This window comes from Vipera ursinii (assembly GCF_947247035.1).
Source record: "Vipera ursinii genome assembly, chromosome: 6".
NCBI classification, from domain to species: Eukaryota; Metazoa; Chordata; class Lepidosauria; order Squamata; family Viperidae; genus Vipera; species Vipera ursinii.
The window spans coordinates 50,521,367-50,547,205 of NC_139515.1; the positions used below are offsets into that span (position 1 = coordinate 50,521,367).

The window sequence follows — 25,839 nt, forward strand, 5'->3', positions numbered from 1 at the left end:
AGATTATCACAGTGGCGTAGCGTGGGGGGTGCAGGGGGGGCCGGCCGCACCAGGCGCAACATCTGGGGGGGCGCGCTCGCACTGAGCTGCTCAGGGAGCCCCAAGGGCTGCACAGAGTTGGCTTGGCTCCGCTCATGAGCTGCTCTTTCTTGCAAAGCGAAATGAGTCCAGCAGGTGAGATGGGCGGCCACATAAACTGAATAAAATAAATAGAAGCGGCCAACTCTCCGCCCAGGCTCAGGCCAACCGCAAGCGCCCCGCAGGCGCCCTGGCAGGTTTGGCCGAGCGAAGACGGACCCACTGGCCGGCCGGCCTAGCTTCGTGTGCATGCGTGGCTTTATTTAGCGGGGCTCACGTGCGAGCTTGAATGCAGCGGCTCTTGCAGGTTGGAGCCCCGCCCAGCCACCCTCGAGAGGGACCCGGAAGCATCCCACATGCGCGCGACTCTTCTTGGAAAGTCTACGCCGCTGCGGGGCGCGTCTTTTCAGCAGTGCCGTGACATCACCGCCCGCCCGCCCCTCTATTTCCGCTTCCGGTTGCCTTGCCCCGGGTGCTGACAACCCACGCTACGCCACTGGATTATCATGCTCATTACTGTTTTCCCAAGATTTAACATAAATCCATCACATAAAAATAATCATATTCAATCATAATTTGTTCAACTTTATCATAATTTGTTCACTCTTGTAATTCCATACAACAGTACTGCCCTGAACAGAGTGAAATCTTCATGAATAATCAGTAAAAGGATTTGTGATTAACCTAATTTATTTTTATTCACTGAAGAATATTTCTTTAAGAAAAAGAAAAATATAAATAGAATTTATGATAGTTATGCTGATTTTTATTATGAAAAAAAGATATTTTAATTCTAAGAAAGGTCATTTGCTAGTGCTGATTTCAAATTTTATTATATGAAGTCTGCAATTCTGTATATTCATGATAAATTAAAATATGTATTATTTTATTAAACAATAAAATAAACTAATAGAGATGGATTGCACCCATCCTTTCTTCTTCTCACAGTCACACAAAATCTGTAGACTAGCAAGTAAAAAGGCAGGATATCAATGAAAAAGTGGTGGGGGGTGGTGGGGAAATGAAGATATGTATTTCCTTAAAAAGGTTTCGAGCCTAAATAACATTGATGGAAGAACAATCTGCTCAAAGGTTAACAATATTGTTTTACAACCACGTCTGCTGGGGAGCCATGAAATCTCTGTTAGTTCATTAGGATATACCCTGCAGTGTAAAAGTTGGGAAAGAGACTTCAGTATTACTGTCCTGTTATGCCACCTGCCCCTGTTCAAAGAAATATCAGCAACTTGGACTAGAACCCTGTGCCTCTGTGGAACTAGCCTCTCCTCTGTGTCTTCTCCATCTTGAGGCCCCCGATCCATGTGACCTGTCCGTGAATTATAAGTAAGTTTAGGAGCATGGGCTTTGCTATTTACTTTCTTATCTAATTTAGAAATATAATTTCCCATTAGAGACTTTTAATTCTTCAATCTTTTTATTTGTGTAAGGTGGAAAGCAACAATAAACATCCCACTCGATGTCACCTTTACCTTCAGTGGAGGCTAGAAAAGAAGAGACAAATTGGCCAGCCAGATGGCCCACCCAACATCTTTTTATGGTACGCTTCCTCTCCTTATGCCTTCTGGTGAAATATTTTTTTTAAACAAACAAACAAACCCAGCTATGCTTGCCTCTTTACTGGATAAGGAAAAAAAACCCTAAGGAGAATAAATTATTATCCCATCACCAAGGTATCTAAGGGACTAAAAAGGAAAAAGAAAAACAAAACAAATCCAGGAAACTTTGTGCTGGTTTGCCATTAGCCAAACAGAAATTGACAAGATCCCTGGCATCTTGGCTTGCTTAACTTGGGCTATTCCATATTGAGGAAGTATCAAAGCAGTCAGATCAACCCAGTTGTTTTACAGCAGAATGAACTGGATATTGGGCAGTTGGCTGATCATATTTAAAAAAAAATCCATGCATTTATCTTGAGATAAGATAAGCAACAAATCAACTTTCAACTGTAGAATTCTGTGAGTAGAATGCAACTTCATCTGAGGCTCAGGAATTGGGAGATGGTCTGAGGCAAGAATGATAGTCAATAGGAAAGTTGATTATCCAGAAGTTCTGCAAAATCTTTTTTCTGGTTTGTGTTGTACTGTAGCTGAGTCACAAATAAAAATTTCTCAGCTACCCAGCTATCCAGTACACATGAAAATACAAGTGACACCTTCTACTAGCCATGGTGCCTACAGTGGCTGAACAAATGTGGGAAGAAATAGTAACCAGTGCCTTGCTTGAGTCTCAAGTTCTCAACTTTTAATTAGAATTGAGGAAATCAAAGAAAAAGGCATGTAGGTTTGTGGGTGTAGAAGTTTAGAACTTCTTGGCTGGAGGGCCTTCCCCTTGCTCCTGTCATGCGTTGCTCTGCATTTTTTCCTTAGACGTACAGGACAGAAGACTAAAATATGCACTCCTAAGGCAAAGAGGACACCTTAAACCTAAATTAAGAATAATTTTATACTGGAATGAACATGTTGACTAGAACACATTGGAATCCAGATTGCAGATTGCTGATTTTCACAATTTTTTTTCTCACACTTTTATTTATATGTGTATTATTTACTGAAATTTATAGCCAACTCCATTCTCATGATTTTGAGTGTGTGTGTGTGTGTGTATGTGTGTGTGCAGAATGGATTCCATTTGATAAAAAGTGTACATGAAAGAGACCTAAAACAAGACGGATTGATGACATCAGCAAGTACTGCAGGGCCAATTGGCAAAAGAAAGGACCATATTGCTTGGAAACATGAAGACAAGGCCTTCATCCTGCAGTGGATAGACAATGGCTAGAATGACGACAATGATGATGGTGATATATGTATGTATATGTGTATATGTATGCTTATGTGTACATGTATATTGATTTACAGAAGAAACAGATTTGTGATCAGAAATTCTTCAGGGCATTTCTAGCTATTAATCATTTATTTCTCTGTTTAGGATCCAGGCTTTCCTCATGAAACTAATTAACTAATATCAAAATGACTTTTTCTGTAAAGGGCATAGTTAAAAAATATAGACAGAAATATGTTTGTCTTTATATTTCTGCATATAAAGGCAGAAATTGTTGGATTGGAAAATATTTTTCCAAAGTAGTAGTAGTAGTAGTAGTAGTAGTAGTAGTAGTAGTAGTAGTAGTAATAATAATAATAATAATAATAATAATAATAATAATAATAAGAAGAAGAAGAAGAAGAAGAAGAAGAAGAAGAAGAAGAAGAAGAAGAAGAAGAAGTAGTAGTAGAAGAAGAAGAAGAAGAAGAAGAAGAAGAAGAAGAAGAAGAAGAAGAAGAAGAAGAAGAAGAAGAAGAAGAAGAAGAAGAAGAAGAAGAAGAAGAAGAAGAAGAAGTAGTAGTTGGAAGGGACCTTGGAGGTTATCTAGTCCAACCTATACCATTTCAGGCAAATGGCTGTCCAGTCTCTTCTTAAAAACTTCCAGTGTTGGAGCATTCACCACTTCTGGAGGCAGGTTGTTCCACTGGTTAATTGTTCTAACTGTCAGGAAGTTTCTCCTTAGTTCTAGGTTGCTTTTCTCCTTGATCAGTTTCCATCCGTTGCTTCTTGTCCTGCTTTCAGGTGCTTTGGAGAATAGCTTGACTCCCTCTTCTTTGTGGCAGCCCCTGAGATATTGGAACACTGCTATCATGTCACCCCTCATCCTTCTTTTCGTTAAACTACACATACCCAATTCCAACAACCGTTCCCTATATGTTTTAGCCTCCAGTCCCCCAATCATCTTTGCTGCTCTTCTCTGTACCCTTTCTAGAGTCTCAACATCTTTTTTACATTGTGGTGACCAGTAGGTTGTGATCTACTTTATCAAATGCATTACTGAAGACCAAGTAAATTATATCTACAGCATTCCTCTGGTCTACTAATTTTGTCACTTGGTCAAAGAATGTAATAAGATTTGTCTGGCATGATCTGTTTTTGACAAACCCATGTTGACTTTTAGTGATGACTTTGTTTGCATCAAGGTGTTTGCTGATTTGTTGTTTGATTATCTTTTCCAGAATCTTCCCAGGTATTGAGGTCAGGCTGATAGGTCTGTAGTTTCCTGGTTCCATTTTTTTCCCTTTTTTGAAGATGGGAACTACATCAGCTCTCTTCCAGTCCTCTGGTAGTTCCCCAGTGCTCCAGGATCTTTGAAAAATATAGTTCAGTGGTTCGAGATCACGTCTGCCAGTTCCTTGAGAACTTTGGGGAGTAATCCATCTGGTCCTGGTGATTTGAACTTCTCTAGGCTGGACTGGTGTTCACTTACCATTTTTTTTTGCCTATCTTAACTTGCGTTTCTATTCTGTTCTTTATGGCACTGGTTTGGGTAGGTTGGACTGTTTTTTACCTTTGTGTAAAGACAGATGCAAAAAACGAGTTAAATAGTTCTGCCTTCTCCCTATTGGTTGTCACCTTCTTGCCACTTTCCCCCACTAATGGACCAATCATTTCCTTAACTTTTTTTCTTGTTTTTTATATATTGAAAGAAGCTTTTTTTTGTTATTTTTAACTTTGGTCGCAAGCCTTAGTTCATTTTGAGCCTTAGCTTTCCTCACTTCATCTTTGCAGGCATGGGCTATTTGCTGATATTCTGACTTAGTTATGTGCCTCTCTTTCCAATTCTTATACTTGTCCTTTTTATCTTTCAATTTTTCAGAGAGTTCTTTATGCAGCCATGCTGGTTTCTTTTGAGAGCTGTTATTTTTCTTCTTTGTTGGTATTGTACTAGACTGGGCCTTTATTATCTCACTTCTACAGGTAGTCCTTGACTTACAACAATTCAATTAGTGACCATTCAAAGTTACAACAGCATTTTTCATACTTATTGGAGCATCAAAATTCAGAAGTTTGGCAACTAACTTACATTTATGATGGTTGCAGTATCCCAGGGTGATGGGATCATGTTTATGACCTTCTAACAAGCAAAATCAATGGGGAAGCCAGATTCACCTAAGAACCTTGTTACTAATTTAACAACTGCAGTGATTCACTTAACAACTGTGGCAAGAAAGGTCGTAACATGGGGCAAAATTTACTTAACAAATGTTTCACTTAGCAACAGAAATTTTGGACTCAATTGTGGTCATAAATCGAGCACTACCTATATTGTAAAACATAAGCAAAATGAAATAGTTTCCATCATATAAACTACTTTTTAGATTCTAATAAAATACATGAATGATACATATTAGAAAACATCCTGCCTAGGTCTTTATTTCTTTAAATTTGTTTTCATTTTTGCATTTATATTAAAATAATTTTGTCTTAAATTATATGATACAAACATAAGTTCATGTAAACCAGAGAATAGAGGACAATTTTAAAATTCCCTTTTTTAAAGTAAACTCACCTTTATTTCATTCAGCGGACAGGATGTATAACTTATCTATCAAAAAAGAAACCTTTAACATTGCATCATAGAATTTCAAGTGCTGGGAAAGAGTTCTGAAACTTTGAAATATTTTGGAAACAGAAATTACCTAAATTATGTTTTCTGTCTGACAGGAGGAGGAAAAGAAAGTGTTTGGAACAAAACAGAATTCATACACCTTGCTTCTATATTCTAAAAATTTTACATATATTTTTACTTGGGGAAAATATGTGACAATGCTCTCATTTTATTTCTCATTCTAGTGAAATTACATTACCTATCAAGATCCATTCCTTTTCATATAATTGATCCAAATTTAAGTTGGGATAATATTAAAGTTGTTTCAAACCCTTCACTGAATCCAGGACATAATTATGCAAATTTTGCTCCATTCATTACCCAGAAGTAAAAAAGTAAATCCATTATTGGTAGAAAAATCCCATGTATAAATCCATCTCTCAGAAATTATTGGAAATATATCACTTATCTGAACTCTCTGAGTTTGCTTGCAAATCTTGAGCATACACTTTTGGTGCTATTTTAACAAAGACCTAAATTGGATATGATAAACTGGAAATCTTTCCACAAGGTCCCCTGTCCTCTTTTGTCTCCATGAATACAACATGAATCTAAGGTTCTGATTAATGGCCTGATGGGGTTGTTAGCTAACAGCCTGTTAGGGTTGTTAGATTAGCATAGAGCAAGGGTGGGGAACTGTGGCCCATTTATGACCTGTGGACTGTGGACCTGTGGACTGTGGGACAGGCCCATTTATGACCTGTGGGACTAAAACTTCCCCTCTATGCTAGGAGTGGGGAACTGTGACCCCTTTATCACCTGTGGACTTCTACTCCCAGAATTCCTGAGCCAGAATTCTGGGAGTTGAAGTCCACAGGTCATAAAGGGGTCACAGTTCCTCACCAATGGCATAGAACGGGAGTTTCAGTCCCACCATTAAGACCATCCATAACTCATCCTGCCATCATACTTCTACTAGCAAGGAAAAGAATTCAGCATGCCCATACCTACTAGCATTAGTTTGGAATACACTCTAGCTCAGGCACAAAGAAACTGTTCTTGACAACTTGGAAGAACTTGAAAAAATTGCTGACCTGGAGATCTAAACTTGAATTAGTTGGAATTATTTAAAAAGTTCATGTCTGAAAGAAGAAAAAAAGCTTCTTCAAATGAGAATTCAATCATCAAATTCAAACCATTGCTACCCTTTTATACCATAATATATTTTGTTTATTTAAATCTAAAGGGTATTTGGCATGAGAGAAACTAGATATTCACATGTACTTTTGGTTTGGGCTCTGAAAATCTATGTGCATAGTCCTATTCATTATGAAGCTCAAAACAATATTGCTCTAAAATAATAAGGGTAACATTTAGAGTTAGGGGCATACTTGTTGATAGATCTTACCTAATTCCTATCTATAATTTGTCTTGTTCAAGATTATTGTCAATGGGACCACTGGCATATAAAGAGTAAAGGTGAGAATAAGTTACCTTGATAAATTACACATTTAATTTCAATTTCTCCTATTTCCCCCCCCATTAATCATCAGCTTTGTTTATCAAAACTTTGTTTTTATTATTGTTATTTGAGTTAGAAATATATAATTGGCTATCAGCAGAATGTGAATGGAACCAAATCCCAGACTAGCAGATGACCTCACCTAGCAGTTTCATGCAGATATTAAACAAGAGGGGAGAGTGTTGAACCCTGCAGCATTCCACAATGAATAATCCTAGGTAGTATTATCTACCTTCTCTCAATATTGTGCAACAGGAAGAGAAATATGAGTAAACAATACCTCCAGTTCCCAACTCCTACAACTGCTCTGAAAAGATAGTTTGATCAACAGTATCGAAAGCTACTGAAAGACCAAAGAGGAAATGGATGGATCACATTTATCCTGCCAATGCACAAGCACAACCAATTCTGTCTCCATACTGAAATGGGTATAGCTCAGATTTCTCCAAAGTAGTCATTATCAACCCCCAAGGGTCAATGAGACTATTGATTATTGTTATTCTTATTTTTGTTTGTAGTACTATTAAAATAGTATTTATTACATTATTTTGATATAATTTATGTTTGGGGATCTATGAACAATCTGTAATATCATGAAGAGATCAAAGAGTTGGAGAGTTTGGGGACTCTTGATCTGAATAACCCACTTCCTCCAGGGATCTGTGAATCTGCAGTCTGTCCACTTTTTCATCTACCTTCCCTAAAAGAAATAGAGTGCGCTACTAGGAAAGCTCCAGAATTTTTAAAACAATCTTCCTTATGTTTTAGTCCAATTAGAAGAGAATATCAGAAAACTATCGATATCTGTTTTAAGACCTGCTTATCTTATTTGCTATTTGGGACTTTTTAAGGATAAACAAAGCTTCTCCTGATTACTTTACATTCATGATATTTTCTCAGCCACAAAAAATAGAAGTGAGTAATATTTATTTCCAGAATATTTTTCATTCTAGTCTAACCTACATATTTAAGTTTAACTCAGCTTAGATTTTCTGAGATAATACAAGGTTGTCTATAGGTGCTGGAATCTGTGCTGATTTGTATGAATGGCAGTTTCACCTAGCAAAGAAGGCTGGTTATTGAAGCCATGACAACAACTACATATTTCTATTATTGCAGAATCAGAGAAACAAATGCTACTGTCACTAAGCTGTAGAGGTAATAATATTTTCTTTTAAAAATGTTCACCTGATACAGGATAGACATACAGAACTTGATCATTGCAAATTCCATTTTCAAAAATCTGTGCCTCTTAGGTTCATACATGTTTTCAGACTTGATTTTTCATGCATGAATGGTCTTACTTTTAACTGTGTCAATGGAAGCCTTTTCAGAAGAGAAGAAACATAGTTCAGAATGCATTCCCTATTTCCTGAGAACTTTTGGGATTCAGGAAATGTGTTTCTTTGCTCGTTGTGCCTGCTCTTTGGAATGAGGCTCTCCCTGAGATCCCAAAAAAGTGCTGGGCAGTTGGTTTAGTTTGTTAAATCTGGCACCATATTTTGTACTGTTTTTTTTCCCCACTACTGGTATTCCCTTTAAGATTATTTACAAATCTAGAAGCTATGATTGAATTTTATGTTAAATTACAGGTCCATTTTATCAATTTGTTCACAATATAGTCTTGAAGAACTGCATGACCCTGAACTTGTCAGTAGTCACAGAAGAATAGCATTCTAGGGATGGTGGTTTAAAAATGACTGATCAAAGGGATGTGACTACAAAGGAAACAACGAACAAGAAAGCATTCATTTCATGCCTATTTTACTGTTTGTGTATTGCACATGGATACCAAATAAATCATACAGATTTCTGAGGCACCATACCTACTTCAGTCTAACAAGCACTTCCTTGTAGAAAAATAGCAGTTGCCTTCAATTATACCTTATTCTCTTTATTTATAACATAGTGCTCTAAACCATGAGGGTCCAACATTTTGGCTTGCCACACTGAGTAAAGAGGAACTGTCTTGTGCACATTTATAAAACATATAACATAGTTAATGTATATACATAACAAATTTCCTTTATTTTTTATATTTTTATTATAACATTAATAGAGGGGTCCCATTAATAGCTGTCCAGAGCTGCACACATGGGTTGGACACACCTGCTCTAGACAGAATGGCTTATTCTTAACCACTTATCTGCTTTCCTGCTTTATTTTTCATGTTTGCTCCTCTGTGTTCACCTGCATTTGTAGTTATTTGGAGGGAGAAGGGTAAGACATGCAATTTGATCTGACACCCTGGAACTCAGATGCATTGAGGTGCCAAGGGAGGAAAATCTTCCATTAGAGAAGAAAACAGACAAAAGCATTAACCTTTGACAGTCAGGAGGTAGAATAAAAGTGTCACAATACAAAAAGAGGGGAATTGTACAGTTGGAAATGAAATGAAATTGTTGTATGGGATCATTATCCAAGCTGTGATAGTCGGCACCTCGTGGGCTGGTCATGGTTCCTGACCAGTCATTGCCCGCGTTCTTATACAAGAGGTTCTAAATAGTTGTTTCTCTTCTTCCCTGTGTTTTACAATATAGGGTGATTGTATGTTTGTGCAATCTCAATTTTGATACAATGAGGCACTCTGTAAGTGTTTGCGCTGTTTGCCTCTATATCGTGCACGTCATTCCTCTTCTCATGGGCAATGATTAGAGCTATGGCTATAATACACAGAACTGTCAACAATCCACTCTTGATAACAGACACCCAGAGACAACTACATCTCCCCAAAATGGATGCAAGTCGACTCAAAGGAATACGGCCGGCCTCAACGAACAGACCGGTGACGTGCACCATGAGCGGAACGCAGAGACACTAACAGTATAAATGCGATCTTCCCACCTCAGCATTTCCATCCTGATGACGTTGGCAGTTGGCCAACGAAAGCTTGATCTTTTAACAATAAAACTGTTTTAGTTTTCTTATTTCATCCCAGTGTTCATTTGTTAATTTTAATATGCCTGGGATTCACATTTTTAATCTTATCAAGGAGTGTGTGTGTGTTGTGTGTGTGTGTGTGTGTGTGTGTGTGTGTGTGTGTGTGTGTATGTATGTATGTATGTGTATATGTGTATATGTATATCAATAGATTCAGGCTATTGAATCTTGTCAATTCCCAAATTGCCTCTTCTGATAGCCTAGCCAGTAATTTTACAATGACACAGGTTCCATTTGTCCAAGTAGCATCAGAACACTTAAGCAGATGATAGCATGAGGACTCTTAGGCAAAACAGACAAGAGAAAGAAGTGAATGGGCACAATGGATGGGGTTGAATACCCAAATGGCTACTAAAAGGACTAATGAAACAAAGGACATCTCATATTATTTTAGTGAATTCTAATAAACTGTGCACCCAAATTGTTCTGTCTACATTCAATTCATGGCTTGCTACTGCCACCAGCTGTGGAATAAAATATTGTTCACTGTGTTGCAGAACAGAGTGAAAATGAATTAATAGCTACACTGCAGTTCAAGACAGTATTTTCTCTTACATAAAAATATTGACTTGATTTAAAAGTCAACAAGAAATAACTGAATGAAAAGAAAATCACTTCCTTTGGAACAATTTGCCAATTCATCAACCATCACAAATATAAACAAGAACTGGAAGAGTCTGAACAGTATTCTCTACTGTATTTTTATTTCCTCTGATTTCTAGCTTCATAGCACAAAACTGTTTTATCATTCCCTTATTTTCAAAGCACATTGTTTGCCATCACAGAGTAACACGACTATCCTTTGGGAAAATCTATTGCTTCCAGTAGTCCTTTTACAACAATTGATATTCCCCATCAAAACAAAACAATTTTCAACAAATCTATACACTTAAGATCTTCACTGCAAAAATACAATGAGATGAAATTTTAAATGCTGAAATTAATAGAAAGTGTATTCAGTTTTGAAAAAAGATTCTTCTCACAATTTTGTAACAAACGATTCAAAGCATCTATACCCGTGGTGGTGAACCTATGGCATGCATGCCACAGGTGGCATGCACAGCCCTCTCTGTGGGCATGTGCGCTATCACCCCAGTCCTAGGCCTTCAGCTGGGCTTTATAAAACCTTTTTGCTTTAGGCCTCCACCGCCGTGTGCTTTAGGCCTCTGCCACCATGTACCAAAAAAAAAGGTTCAATCAATCAATCAATTTCAACTTCTTGCAGGGAAAAAAAAGATCTAGCAAAGATGGAATTGATTGATTGAACTTTTTAGTCCCACCCAGTTTGCCTTTACCACTACAGCCATGCCCACCCAATGAACCACGCCCACCCAATTGGCCATACCCAACCAATTGGCTACACCCACCCAATGGGCCATGCCCACCCAGCACCCAACAATACATAAGTGGTTTGGGGTTGCAGTTTGGGCACTCGGTCTCTAAAAGGTTCGCCATCACTGATCTATACCATTAATTATGAAGTTACCTAGACAGGGTACACAGTTGACAAGGTACACAGTTGGCCACATACATGTTAAGCCCATTATTAAGACCTACCTTGTGGTAGTAAGTGCAGCAAATAGCAATAGCAAATAGCAATAGAGCCTTGGTGGAGCAGTGGGCTAATGCCTCCTTAAGTAACACCAGCTGCCTACAATTAGTGCAGGTTCGCATCCCACCAGGCTCAAGGTTGACTCAGCCTTCCATCCTTCCGAGGTAGGTAAAATGAGGACCCAGATTGTTGGGGGCAATTAAGCTGACTTTGTAATAATGCCGCTTGGGGTGTGTATGAAAGCCCTAATAAGCAGGCATATACATAGAATGAAGGCTACTGCTAAGCTTGTAAGCCGCCCTGAGTCTTCGGAGAAGGGCGGGATATAAATGTAATAAAAATAAAATAAATAAATAAAATAAATATTCTCAACCTTTATTTCATCTGCAGCTAGTCCTCTTGTAGGCTTGTTTCATGTGACACAAGTCTTCATGGGTAGAGGTGGCTTGGAGATTCCTCTACAGAGCCATGCAGAAGAATTTGCACAGCATCTGTCAATCAAAATCAGTCAAATTTGTTTTCAATTGAATGCTGGCTTTTTTAGGAGATGCCCAGGTCAGTCTTGCCCTGTTATCTGAGAAAGCTGCTTTGGTTGCCAGTTGATTCTGAGAACTATTCAAGGTCCTGTTTTTGACTTTAAAGCCCTTCATAACATGGAGCTGGATTATTTGTGAGATTGCTTCCACCTGGTTACATTTGCTCAACCTATCACAAGAAATATGCTGGGGGACCCATCTGTGAAAGAGTTCCATCTTTGGACCTTTTCTGCCATGGCACCTGCCCTGTAAACCATTGTACCCCCAGCGAGATCAGCTCCATCTTTGACATTCTTCTGGAGATCCCTTAAAACAGACATGTCAAACTTGCAACGTCACATGATGCCGTGCAACGTATCAGGACAGTTTTGCCATTGCAGGCAATGGGGTGGGCGTGGCTTCCAGATGACACGTCCGGCCCGCGGGCCAGGAGTTTGACACCCCTGCCTTAAAATATGGCTATATCAGCAGGCCTGGGGATCTCAAGGCAATGGTAGTTGATAAGATGATTGCACCATATTTACCCCAAATTGCAGGCATTTTACTTTAAATGCCCCCCTGTGGGTTACAATAGTCTGTGCCACGGCTCTTGCCTCATCCACAGGAAGCTGATGATAGGTCTGAGCCAAATCTAACTTTGCAAAAACTGAACCCCTTTGCAGAGATGCCAGGATGTGGCTCACTACTGGCACTGGGTATGCATGCTGTTTGAGTGCACGATTAATTGTGCACTTGTAATCAGCGCAAATTCTGACCTCTCCGTTGGCTTTTAGTGGCGTGACGATTCGGGTTTCCCATTCCCATTCCCATCTACAGGATGTAGTACCCCTGTTCTATGAGCTTATCTAATTCAGCATTTATCTTGTGTTTAAGAGCAAATGGCACTCTATGAGGTTTAATCCTAACCGGCATTACAGTAGGATCTAGTTTAAATGTTATTGGAGGGCCCATGTAAGTCCCTAGACCTGAGTCAAACACATCTGCGAACACCTCACATACTGTCGCTAGACTCGCAACTTGTGTCCGGTTGATACTGGTTACCTGGATTTATTTTTATTTTATTTATTTTATTTATTTTTTATTTTTTTTATTTTAATCCCATTTATATCCCATCCTTCTCCAAAGACTCAGGGCAGCTTACAATCTAAGCACAAATCAAATTTCATTTCATTTCATTTCATTTTATTAAATTTGTATACTGCCCTTCTCCAGAAGGACTCAGGGCGGTGAACAGGGCATATATAAATAGCAAATACAAAAATTAAAAGAGAATTAAACAATTGCCCAGATAAAAAAACAATAACAATATAAAAACCCATTAAAAAACCCTAACGTCCCCCATCAGGCCAGGCCAGCTTGTTCAAATAAATGGGTCTTCAGACCGCGCCGGAAGGAGCGAAGGTCCGGTGCCATCCGGAGCTCAACCGGCAGTTGGTTCCATAGAGCCGGAGCGCCCACAGAGAAGGCCCTCCCCCTGGGGGCCACCAGCCGACATTCTCTGACCGGAGGCACCCTGAGGAGGCCCTCTCTGTGGGAACGCACAGGGCGGAGGGAAGTTGACGCCGGCAGCAGGTCTAATGCATCAAAGCAATCGAGCCTAATCAGGCTCGTTTGCTGACCCCCTACTACGACAACATCCAGGTGCCCAGAAAACCCCTTAAATTTGACAGCCAGTGTGGCCTCGCCCTTGACTGCGACTCTGTCATTCTGGAAGTTGGTCAGTACAATGTCAGATGGCCTGAGCTTGGCCCATCTCTTGCTGTGATTGCAGACAAAGTTAAATGTCTCAAGTGATAATGGACACGGCTGAGCCCGTGTCCAGCTCCATCTTCCAAGGGACCCCTTGCAGCTCAACCTGAAACTTTGGCTTAATGGGGTGGTGAGCTCCGGTACGGCAAACGCTTCTGTGGCTGGAGCAAAACCCTACACTAAACTGCCCCGGGGCCCCGGTACCTCTCCTGATCAGAATGTCCGACTGGCGATTCGATTGCTGGTCCCTCTGGTGACCTCTGCAGATAGACACGAGGTGGCTGGTCTTTCCGCAGGCTCAGCACGTGGCTGTCCATAACCTACAGTCCATGCGTTGGTGGCAGCCACAACACCCTGAGCACCTAAGGAAGGGTTCTGCCTTGTAAGTAGTCCCTTGTTGCTTATCGCTGCAATGTTATTGGTCATTGTGTCTTTGGAGCTTGTCAACTTATGTGTTGTTGTTGGAGTCTTCAGCGTGTTCGGCGTCCTCGTGGTGGATGGTCTCCTCGTACTGTGCTGTTTTGGCAGGCTGCATGGCTCGTACGGCCCCACCGGCAGCTTCGTCTGCCATGATCTCTTTCAGCATGTCTGGAAACGACAGAGTCTCTTTGGCGAAGAGTTTTTGTTGCAACTCTCGATTCTGGAGGCCACAGATGAGTCAGTCCCAGAGCCTCTCTTCTACATTGGAGAACCGGCACAGACGTGTGGCCTGCCTCAATGCTGTGATGAATTTTGACGCTGTTTCATCCTGCTGTTGAACCCTGTGTTCGAACATGGCGCCAAGCAATTACCAACAGCTTGGGCTGGAAATGGTCCCCGAGCTGTTTCTTCAAGTCTGTGAATGGCATTGGCACAAACAACTTCTCTGTGATGTCGAACATGGCTGGGCCACAAACACACAGGAACGTAGCGGCCTTCAGGCCATCCTCGGCGACTTGATTGGCACGGAGGTAGTTCTTGACCCTGGATAGGTATGAAGGCCATCTTTCCAGGTGAGCTATGTCAAATTCTTCCAGCTTTCTGACTTTCACCATCTCAGTTGGTCTTCGCAGCTGGGGCTCGTCGTCTTCTTATCCTGCTCCTCCGTATGCCCAGGGACTGATCCTCTGGGTGCGTGGTTGCTAGTGTGGGTATGCTAGGCCGACTGTAGGTGGGGGAAATTGCTTTCCCACCAGGCGCATTCCGGCCTCTCCCCTAGTGACTCTCAGCTCTGTTGGAGAAGCAGGATCCCACCTTCGTTGCCAGTGTTGTATACTGGGTTCTTTGCTTGAGCGAAGAGACGAGGCGAGTGAGTTCAGTCAGGAACATTCTTTATTTGCTTGCTGGAACTGAACTGGGGAACAGGGCTGTGAATGCAGCTATTTATACCCAGGCCTCTAGGTGGCGGCAAATAGGTTTAAAGCAACCTATTGCCACTCTAGAAGCAGCCAATGGCAGTGCTGGAGATGGGTTGTCTGAGGAGCAGGGAGCCGTTAGCCAGCTTCCCTGCTTAAGCAACCTTCCAGCAACTAAACCCATGTGATACACTTTAGTAGAACAAAGCCCAATACATTACAAAGTGTATCTTGCCTTTCTTGTTGATTGTTTGATTCAGTTTATGTCTCATCTTTCTACATAAAACACCTAGGGAGGGAGGGTGGTCTTAAGAGGAATAATAAAAATAAAATACATCAGAACAATTCATTATCTACAACAAAATGATATAGAAAGCATATTAAAACAAAAGAAATAAAACATTCAACCATAAAATACCAAATGAAAGCCATTAAAACATCTTATGTTTTAGTGAAATAATAAAATCAGTGTATTGAAGGTTGAACTGCATTTCACTAAAATGGCTGATTAACCTCTTACTGTACTTTTTAAAAAGTATATTACAGGTCAAAATGAATCTCTAGAGAATATTAATTTTTTTTGATTTTCAGGATTTCAACTAATTTCTCTAAGAATGTTTGGACAAGATTTTATATTTAAAACATATAGAGCAAGCTATCCAATGTGCTGAAATATTTCCAGAGATGAAAAGTCGAACACATCCCAAGGCATTCTGTTCTATGTTGAACAGTCCTTGCCACTAGGAAAATTTTCTTAATGTCTGAAATTTGGTTCTTTGTAATTTGATCTATTTCTTGTCTTTCTTATATTTTGGAACAACAATGAAAAAATATTCCAATTAATAGCCTTTCAAGTACTTGAAGATTGCTATTATGTCTATCTGTAATCTTGTCTTTTCTTAGCCAAACAAACCCAACAACACCAACTGATTAAATTTCTCCTTCTAGGTCCTTCATCATTTTACTTGTTTCTTCTGAACATAGTCCAGTTTCTCACAGTAATTCTTAAAATATGTTGCTCACAACTAGATGAAATATGTTAAGTGTACTGTGACCAGTACATAGCCAAGACAAATAATGACTTCCTTTGATCTTAATGGTTTGCTTCTGTTGACACAGCCCAGGACTGTGTTCATTCTTTATAGCAGCATCATTTCTTTTGCTCAAGATCACAAAAATACCCAGATCTTGCTGTCCAATATGGTTGTTCCCATCCCACACTTTTCTTTTGGTCAGTAATAAATATACTGGCTTCTGGAATGGATTCATGAAATATACTTGACATCTCCTTTCACTTAACAGAGAACTGTTGGTGTTGATTCATGGATACAAATGTTCAAACTATTTTTATCCTTCAGTGTAGTCCAGTCTTTGCTATCTTCTCTACTAGAATCTCATAGAAGACTTTATCAAATATTCTGCAGAAATAGAAATATAATATGCCCACTTCATTCCCATGACCCACTAAACTGTACATTCTATCAAATGACTTTTGCAATGACTTTTTTCTTGATGAACTCATGCTGGTTTCTATCAAGTCATGCGTTCTTTTTTAAAAACCAATTGTTTCATTATCTGTCCCACAGTTTTGCTCAGGAATGACATTAGCTGATTCATTTGTAATTACTTGGGTTCAATCCCATGGCAGTACAATCCATGATTTCCCAATGATCACAGAAAGAGCCTGACGTCAACATATTTAGGACTACTGTATGTAGATTGTAAAAATCAGATGATTAGTTGATGATAACAAAGTGCTAGGATATTGCATTTCTCTTTTCTGCCATCTAGTAATTATTTTGACTTCTGCAGCCCAGATACTGTACAACAGCCTCAATAAAATGAAAGACGAGGCATTCTCCCAGTCTATTCAGCCATCTTCTTATTTCTAAGTAAGAACATAACATACCATTCAATCCTAAAGACATTAACCAAAATTCTTTTCTCCTAAGAAAGAATTTAAAATTTCAAAAGCAACTAAAATCAAATGAATGAGAACTGGCAAGAAATGATACAAGAGAAATTTCTTAAACATTAGGAATTCTGCAAGTTGATAGCAGCCTTTTAAGGGTAACATAATAATATCATTATGACCAGAACTCCCTGAGACACTAAAATTGCTAAAATAAAGAATTAATTAAAAATATTTAGTTTCATACTTAACAATATGGTATAGGGCAGGGATAGGCAACCTCAGCTCTTTTATGACTCATGGACTTCAACTCCCAGAATTCCCGAGTCAGGAATTCTGAGAGTTGAAGTCCAAGAGTCATAAAAGAGCCGAGGTTGCCTACCCCTGGTATAGGGTTTCCTGCCTGAGCAGGGAGTTGGACTAGAAGACCTCCACAGTCCCGTCCAACTCTGTTATTCTATTCTACTCAATAATATCTGATAAATAATAATATTTTGCTCAAAGCAATCATGCATTTTCCTGGAAGATTTCTTCCCCTGTGAAAAAAGACTATAGGATACTTTTCTTCTTCTTTTTGAAGACATTTCACAAATTCCTTAGAACTTGCAGCATTTTTTAAATATTGTGAAGTAGTGATGAATAAAGAAAAGCTCAGTTCCTTACATTCATTATATGTTGGAGTCTACTGCTTACACTGAAATAATTATAAGTAAAAGTAGCTTAAGGTATGTGTTGATTGACTTTTCAAAGGCGAATGTCCCAGAATCAGCTGCCTGTCTTCAATAAAAGTTTAATAAAGCACATGAATTTCTTTTCACCTGCAGATTTATTTAAACACAGCTTGTAACTTCTTTGAAGTAGGTTGTTGGTGTTATTCATATCTTTATTCTCTTGGGTCTGTTCCAACTTCTGTTCTTGTGCTCCTCCCTATTGGGTACCATTTACCAAATGGCCTCACATATAGATTATAAGAGTTATCATCAAACTCCTCCTACTCCTTCCCCCTCTTCTCAATTTTAACTGAAAAAAGTGGATGTTTTTTCCTTGGTAAATTTCACTACTGCCCAGGTTTTAAGTCAAGCAAAATTTCAATTTCAGTTTTTCAATTCAAATCAGTATATTGGGGTATGGGGATGTATTATCAATAGCCTGTCTTTGAATGTTAATACTGGGCATCTTTTGCCTCATGATCTGTTTTGGTAGATAATTTAGATTACAAATACATGGCAATGACAAATGAGAGTTCTTGCTTTCTTTGCAGCCATTTAATATATTTAATGGTTTATGAGAGTTCTTCCATTTCTGCAGCCCAATATGGAAGTCTGAGACATCCAGTTGATCTCCATGGTTAATTGGATTTGGGATTATTAGGAAGCTGTTGGCAAGGAATTGTGGCTCAATGGACTATAAGTAGCTCTCCTGGATTACGTCATAACTCAGCTGTTTAGAATGGGTTGTTACCTGAGACTTCTGCAGAGTTGCAGGGTGTTCATTCTAAAAGGAATGAATTAATATTACATTCTTACTTACACAGAAGCATACACACCATGAATGTGAATAAACCATGCAACAGGAGAAATAAAGGTTTTAGGACCTCCTTCATCCATCCTATCAGCTGCTTCTCAACTTCTGTGGTCTCAAGTACAGAAGTTACAATGGACTATTGTAAAAAATATGTTTTATGTTATCCTACCTATATTAAGCCATTGTGTTCTTTGCTCTCTGAGAAAAAATATTTTTCTGATCTTGTAATAACAATAAATAAATAATAACTTCAAATGTTCTATGCATGTTTACATGTTCTTAAAAGATATGCCCAGAATCTTTCTTAGGAGAGCAGCAGAAACAATGAGCTGGTAACATTAAATCAGTAAGAAGAATGTAATTCCTATTACTCTGCAGAAACTGGTTATATCAACTTTACCAAACCTGACAACTTCAAGTTCTGATAGATTTCCATTATACATCATCTCCAGTTAGTGATATTAGGTAAAAAATATAGGAGGGATTGTCCTTCTGATGGGGACAATGTAAGAATGCATGGCTTTGAAACACATTCCTTCAAGGGGATTCTTTCAGGTCAACTACTTCTATGATTCTTTTGAGACATACACATGTATCCAGGTGACAGAAAATACAAAGCAACCGTTTTTCACTCTTTTATTCTTAGTTTAAATGTAATGGCATACAGTTCTTGATGATTATTGACTGGGATGAGAAGATTTCCTCTTTGCATGAGAACAAAAGCAAAACATATTTTTTTAAAAGCCATATTGCTTCAGGTTTTGAAGCAGTTACATACATTATTACTATACATATGTACATGACAAGTATATTGTATATAAATATAATGTATGTAATCTTGTAACCACAATAAATAGTAGGAAGAGGGAGGCTTTTTGTTCGTTTGTTTTAGGCACACAGCTTAGAAAAATGCAGAATCTGCACAGTTTCATAAGAGTCTCAGAGCGACTCATGCTTATATCATTTTCACACTGAAAAACCAAATACAGTATGTAAAATACAGCCACATCATATGCAGTTCTCCAGAGACTGAGGAATTCTGTGTTTCCAGCATAATCATACTTGGTAGTCTAATACTACTGATCTATACAGCTATTACTTGTAAGAAAATAATCTGCAGGGCTTTAAATGTTGTTTGCTTTTCTTAAAACTCAGCAAGTAGCCTAAGCAACTGTGATAGCTTAAAAAAAGTATAGGGTATCTACAAAACATATGTACAAATAAGTGCAGTAAATACAGGCTTGGTGAATTCTTTGGAACTAATTTTTCCAATACACAGAAGGGGACTTAAATTGTGGGAACAAAGGAGAACTTTCCAATTACAGCAATAGAGAAATCTGAATTCACTTAAAAAATTGCTACAAACTGAGGTAACACCTGTATTTTAAAGATAGAAAATTTTCAAATTAAATGCAAAAATAATTTTGTTTTAAAAATTGGCATTTTTTTGACAAAGCTAGGCCATCACTAATTTATTGTTATATGCATTCCCTTCAGTACAAATGGAAACCAGAAAATCAAGCCAAAGGGAATTTTTTTCAAGCTTTCTGCACCACATGTCACAATATTTTGAAGAATGAAGTCATGGGGCACCTGAGATTGCACTCTAGTAAGGGAAGCTGATCACTTCGCTTAAGAGAACAAATGTTCAGTAGCTTAATAGAAGCAAAGACATCAGTACTGCTTAGCAGCTACAAGTCAGACTCTGGCATATCTGACATGTTTGCCATTATGTAGCCGATACCATAACGACCGTTGGGGGCAGTGTCCACTGCTGGAGAGCCAGACTGTTTTCGGTAAATGTTTTTGCCAAAGGTTGGAAAAGGCCCTTCACTTGGACTCTTGCCATGGATCAGGCTGGTATCATCTCCCTCAAGATTCACTGGTTCCTTGATAATGTGCCCTCTTTTATAGGAAACAGCTGCCAAACTACCTGAAGTGTCATCAATAAGGTTGCAGCGGCGAATCAAGTAGACAACTGGGACAGGGAGCATTGCCAGAGCAATTAGAGAAATGCAAACAATCAGCCCCCATGTTGGGTAGTTCTGCAACTCCTCGCTTGCCTGCATGGTCCAAGAGAAGTATCATTAGCACATGTTTCCATGATAAGTCAACACATACACTGCCCTCTCTCTTCAACTACCATTTTATAAATGGCTTAATCCCAATCCTAGGAAGCAACATGACACCCTGTCATGGCCCCCTCAGAGGCCAGTTCAGAGGAGAAGGAAAAGTTGGAGCTGGGACCTTCCAACAGGGAAAACATGCCAGGGGCTGAGGATGATGCTGTCCTGGGCCCTTCAGATATTGGAGGGAGATGGTTGACCAGACAGAGAGATGCCTGCCTGCACAGACACAGGGGAGGATCGGCTACTGATCACCACCTATCAGTGGTGCTGATAGGCAGCCAATCTCCTCTGACAAGGAACAGCTGCCTGCTCCACTCGATCCAAGGGCAAGGAGAGTGGAACATAGACAAGTCCAGAGAAAGGCTGCAAGGCTACTTGGGAGGAGATCACCGCACTTCTCCTCACAAGGAACACCTGGAAGGGAGTAACTTAAGAAGTTGTGGGGAGTTAGTCTTTGCCAGGAACAATTGTTTACATTCCCCCAGCTTTTACTCATGCCTGTTGCTGTTTGCTTTGTCTCACTTGGAAGATTGCGCTTCACATTTTGTTTTGGACCTCGCCCTGCTCTGGTGATTACGTTTGGCCTTTGTTTCACTGGGGCTTTGGAACTGCTTCTTTTCTGGGATCCGTTTCTTGTCCTTAGGACTGTCTTTGTATTCTGCCTGGACCATGCCTGGTGGATTGGACTTGGAACTCTGGACCCTGTGAGCATGCTCCTACTCTGGGGACTTTTTTGGTACTATAGGGGCTGTTGTTTGAGGGACTGAGGGTGGCTGCCTTCAGGGTAACATGAGGGTGGAGCCTTACCAATTATTGGAGGGCTGTTAGCTGGAACATTTGTCAAGAGACTTGGTGGAGCAGTGGGCTAATGCCTCCTTAAGTAACACCAGCTGCCTGCAATTAGTGCAGGTTCGCATCCCACCAGGCTCAAGGTTGACTCAGCCTTCCAGCCTTCCGAGGTAGGTAAAATGAGGACCCAGATTGTTGGGGGCAATAAGCTGACTTTGTAATAATGCCACTTGGGGGGGGCTGAAAGCCCTAATAAGCAGGCATATACATAGAATGAAGGCTATTGCTAAGCACATTGACTTGTGCTTAGATTGTAAGCTGCCCTGAGTCTTCGGAGAAGGGCGGGATATAAATGGGATTTTTAAAAAAAGAGAGAGAAATAAATAATTCTCTAAAGGCCTGGCTTGCCTTGACCACCTGGGTCATAACATACCTCTTGATTTAGATGGAAAAGGTGAGGTGAAATGAAGCCCAAATTATGGCTGTTATCTAGGAAGGGAATATAGGCTTAGGCTCTGAAAGTGGGAGGATTTTAATTAGAAGCATTTAGAGCTGAGTAAAAATACCTCATAGCTTAACCTGATCCTGCTGGCTAGAGATTTCTCATCATGGCTTAAAAATAGGGTTTGCCTGAATAGCTTACCTTATTACACAGAGTAAGAAGTGGAATCCAATCATACTGTCTACTGACACTAAAGCAACAGTCTCCAACCTTTTTGGCACCAGAGACTGGTTTTGTGGAAGACAATTTGTCCACAGACCAGGGAAGTAGGAGAAGCGTGCAACCTAGACCTCTCATATGTGCAATTTACTGTATGGTTTCCTGTGATGCCTAGTTCCTAACAGGCCACTGACTGGTAATTGGGGACTACTGCACTAGAGCATCTCTGCTCCATCCAATTTATTTTACTAAGAGATTTTTGGAGTTGTTATTGTTATCTTCATCATCTTCGTCAACATCTACAACTTATCCGCTCCCCTCCTGCCCAGAGGACAATCCTAAAGAGTTTTAGGTCACAATGCTGATTCTTAGTGAGGAAACATGCTTACTGGGTATTATAAGTTGTTTGATATAGTCATTTGAGACATACATTATAACTTTAAATTGCTTCTTTTCTATATGCTTATTATAACATATACCCTTTATATAAGGTAAAGGTAAAGGTTCTCCTGCACATGCGTGCTAGTTGTCTCCAACTCTAGGGCCAGTGCTCATCAACATTTCAAAGCCAAAGAGCCAGCGCTTGTCCGAGGACGACTCCGTGGTCATGTGGCCGCCATGACTAGATGCCAAAGGCGCACAGAACACTGTTACCTTCCCACCATTATGGTCCCTATTTTTCTACTTGCATTTTTACGTGCTTTCGAACTGTTAGGTTGGCAGAAGCTGGGACGAGTAACAGGCACTCACTGTGTTACGCGGCACTCAGGATTCGACCCGCCAAACTGCCAACCTTCTGATCAACAAGCTCAGCGTCCTAACCCACTGAGCCAATGCATTCCTACCCTTTATATATACACCATTAAATTATTAATGCTCCGTGTTTTTTTTCTCTCTTTTTTTTTAGGCATCACTCACCTTGTCTTCAATCCATGCACTGTAACTAGGGGGGCTTAATACCATTTGGATAATACTTGCTACCAGCAAAGATAATAAAACAATTGGGGAAATATATTTCCATGTATAATAATAGAATTGATTTGGTGAAAAGCCAAGCATATCTTTCAAGTCTTCCATAAATCTGGAAAACAGGAGACATTTTATTAATTCAAAAGCCACTGTAGTCTTTCCCAAAATTCTAGTTTCCAAGATACCATGAATAGCCACATGGAAATTCTGAGAGTTGTCATCCCAACATATATGAATTACTAAACATATGAACAGTGGCCACAGGATTGGAAAAGACTAGTTTACATTCCAATTCCAAAGAAAGGCAGTGCCAAAGAATGTTCAAACTATCGCACCATTGCACTCATTTCTCATGCTAGTAAAGTTATGCTTAAAATTCTACAAGCTAGACTCCCGCAGTATGTGGATCGAAAACTACCAGAAGTACAGGCAGGATTTCGAAGAGGCAGAGGAACTAGAGATCAAATTGCCAACATACGCTGGATCATGGAGAAAGCTAGAGAGTTCCAGAAAAACATCTGCTTCTGCTTCATTGACTATGCTAAAGCCTTTGATTGTATGGATCATAACAAACTGTGGCAAGTTCTTAAAGAGATGGGCGTACCAGACCATTTTATTTGTCTCTTGAGAAAACTATATGTGGGCCAAGAAGCAACAGTGAGAACTGGACACGGAACCACTGATTGGTTCAAAATTGGGAAAGGAGTCCGGCAAGGCTGTATACTGTTGCCCTGCCTATTTAATATATATGCAGAACACATCATGAGAAAGGCAGGCCTAGATGAATCAAAAGTTGGAATTAAGATTGCCAGAAGAAATATCAACAACCTAAGATATGCAGATGATACCACTCTAATGGCAGAAAGTGAAGAAGAACTAAAGAGCCTCTTGTTGCGAGTGAAGAAGGAGAGTGCAAAATTTGGGTTGAAACTTAACATTAAGAAAACCAAGATCATGGCATCCGGCCCTCTCAATTCCTGGCAAATAGATGGGGAAGAAATGGAGGTAGTGACAGATTTTATTTTCCTGGGCTCCAAGATCACTGCAGATGGGGACTATAGCCAAGAAATTAAAAGACGCTTGCTCCTTGGGAGGAAAGCCATGGCAAATCTAGACAGCACACTAAAAAGCAGAGACATCACCCTGTCAACAAAAGTGCGTATAGTCAAGGCTATGGTCTTCCCAGTTGCAATGTATGGCAGTAAAAAATGGACCATAAAATAGGCTGAGCGCCAAAGAATTGAGGCCTTTGAACTATGGTGCTGGACAAGACTCCTGCGAGTCCCTTGGACTGCAAGGCAATCAAACCGGTCAGTCCTAGAGGAGATCAACCCTGACTGCTCTTTAGAAGGCCAGATCCTGAAGCTAAAACTCAAATACTTTGGCCACCAAATGAGAAGGAAGGACTCACTGGAGAAGAGCCTAATGCTGGGAAAGATTGAGGGCAATAGAAGGGGATGACAGAGAATGAGGTGGCTGGATGGAGTCACTGAAGCAGTAGGTGTGAGCTTAAATGGACTCCAGAAGATGGTAGAGGACAGGAAGGCCTGGAGGAACGTTATCCATGGGGTCGCGGGGTCGGACATGACTTCGCAGCTAACAACAACAAACGTATGAATTAAAGCAAAACATTCTAGTTAATTTAAAAATGAAAAGTATTAACAATGACATACACCTTTCCCATGAAATATACAGTATATGTATGAATTATAAATATTATGGATAATAATTTTAAAAATACAGTGCTACCTTTGCAAATATGCTTCTTATCTAAATGTTCTTTGTGATGCCTAGCATGAGACAGAGAAAATTATGTCATTGTATCTGATAATTATATCTATGAACTTCAGCAAAAAAATGTTTGCCAGCTATTATGGCATGTCTCTGAAGGATGCTTTAAATATCCAGAAACTAAGCACTAACTGTATTTGAATGGAATGTAACCTCTATGCAAACTTGTTCAATAAATAACCCTTTATGACAATTGTGATGGATAACAAAATTAACAAATGCAGCATAGCTGACTCAGGAATTCTGGGAGTTCACGTCCATGTGTCATAAAAGAGCCAAGGTTGCCTACCCCTGGTCTATGACATGATCTTAAAGAATGACGTACCAAAGACCAGGAGAAGATAAAATTGAACTTCCACTATCAAGAACTACCCAAGACTAGCTGGACCTTTCTCCAAATAGTATTCTGAATTGTAACACAATTCCATGAAAGATCAATGAAAACCAGTTGGCCAGAGTCTAATCCTTTTAGGCTCTGTGTGAAGTGGGGAAGGCTGTGGATGTGATAAGACTGTCTGCATTCTATAGGTTGACAATTTGTTTCCTGATTTTTGCATGCTATTTCTCCCATTATCTTTTCTGCATTACAAAATCTTTCTGGAATAAATAGCTACAAGACAACTTTTGGTAAGTATTATTAATTTAGTTGGTGTCTCTTTATTACAGTTGACAAACTCATGACAATTAGTGATGTGCATCTCCCATATATGTTGTGCTAGAACTAAGTAATATATTAGAAAGACAACTGTATACAAGCTTTGTTTCAATAAATATATGTAATTTTAGTACTGCAAACAGTTGCCTCCTGTTGTATTTGTGCCTACCAGAGAAAATGATCCTTAGAGGGAAGAAAATGTGTTCTTTAGTCTCCCGTTTTCCCTGCCTTCTGCCATCTTCTACTCATTCCTATAGAGCAAGACAACCCTGCCCTTTAGATCAATAAAATTGTAACCTTCAG

The 25,839-nt window shown here is 39.6% G+C and overlaps 1 protein-coding gene across 1 annotated transcript in view; it reads right to left on the bottom strand.

Moving 5' to 3' along the window:
- Nucleotides 1-20,106: 20,106 nt before the first annotated feature.
- SLC6A15 (solute carrier family 6 member 15) overlaps nucleotides 20,107-25,839 on the bottom strand; it is a gene marked incomplete at its 5' end in the record, with an annotated part of 29,098 nt that continues 23,365 nt past the window's right edge. Inside the window, 2 exons of the mRNA XM_083366657.1 lie at nucleotides 20,107-20,605; nucleotides 23,040-23,202. Of these exons, the coding sequence (XP_083222783.1) occupies nucleotides 20,234-20,605; nucleotides 23,040-23,202 (535 nt within the window). The 3' untranslated portion in view covers nucleotides 20,107-20,233. The remainder of the gene's footprint in view (nucleotides 20,606-23,039; nucleotides 23,203-25,839) is intronic.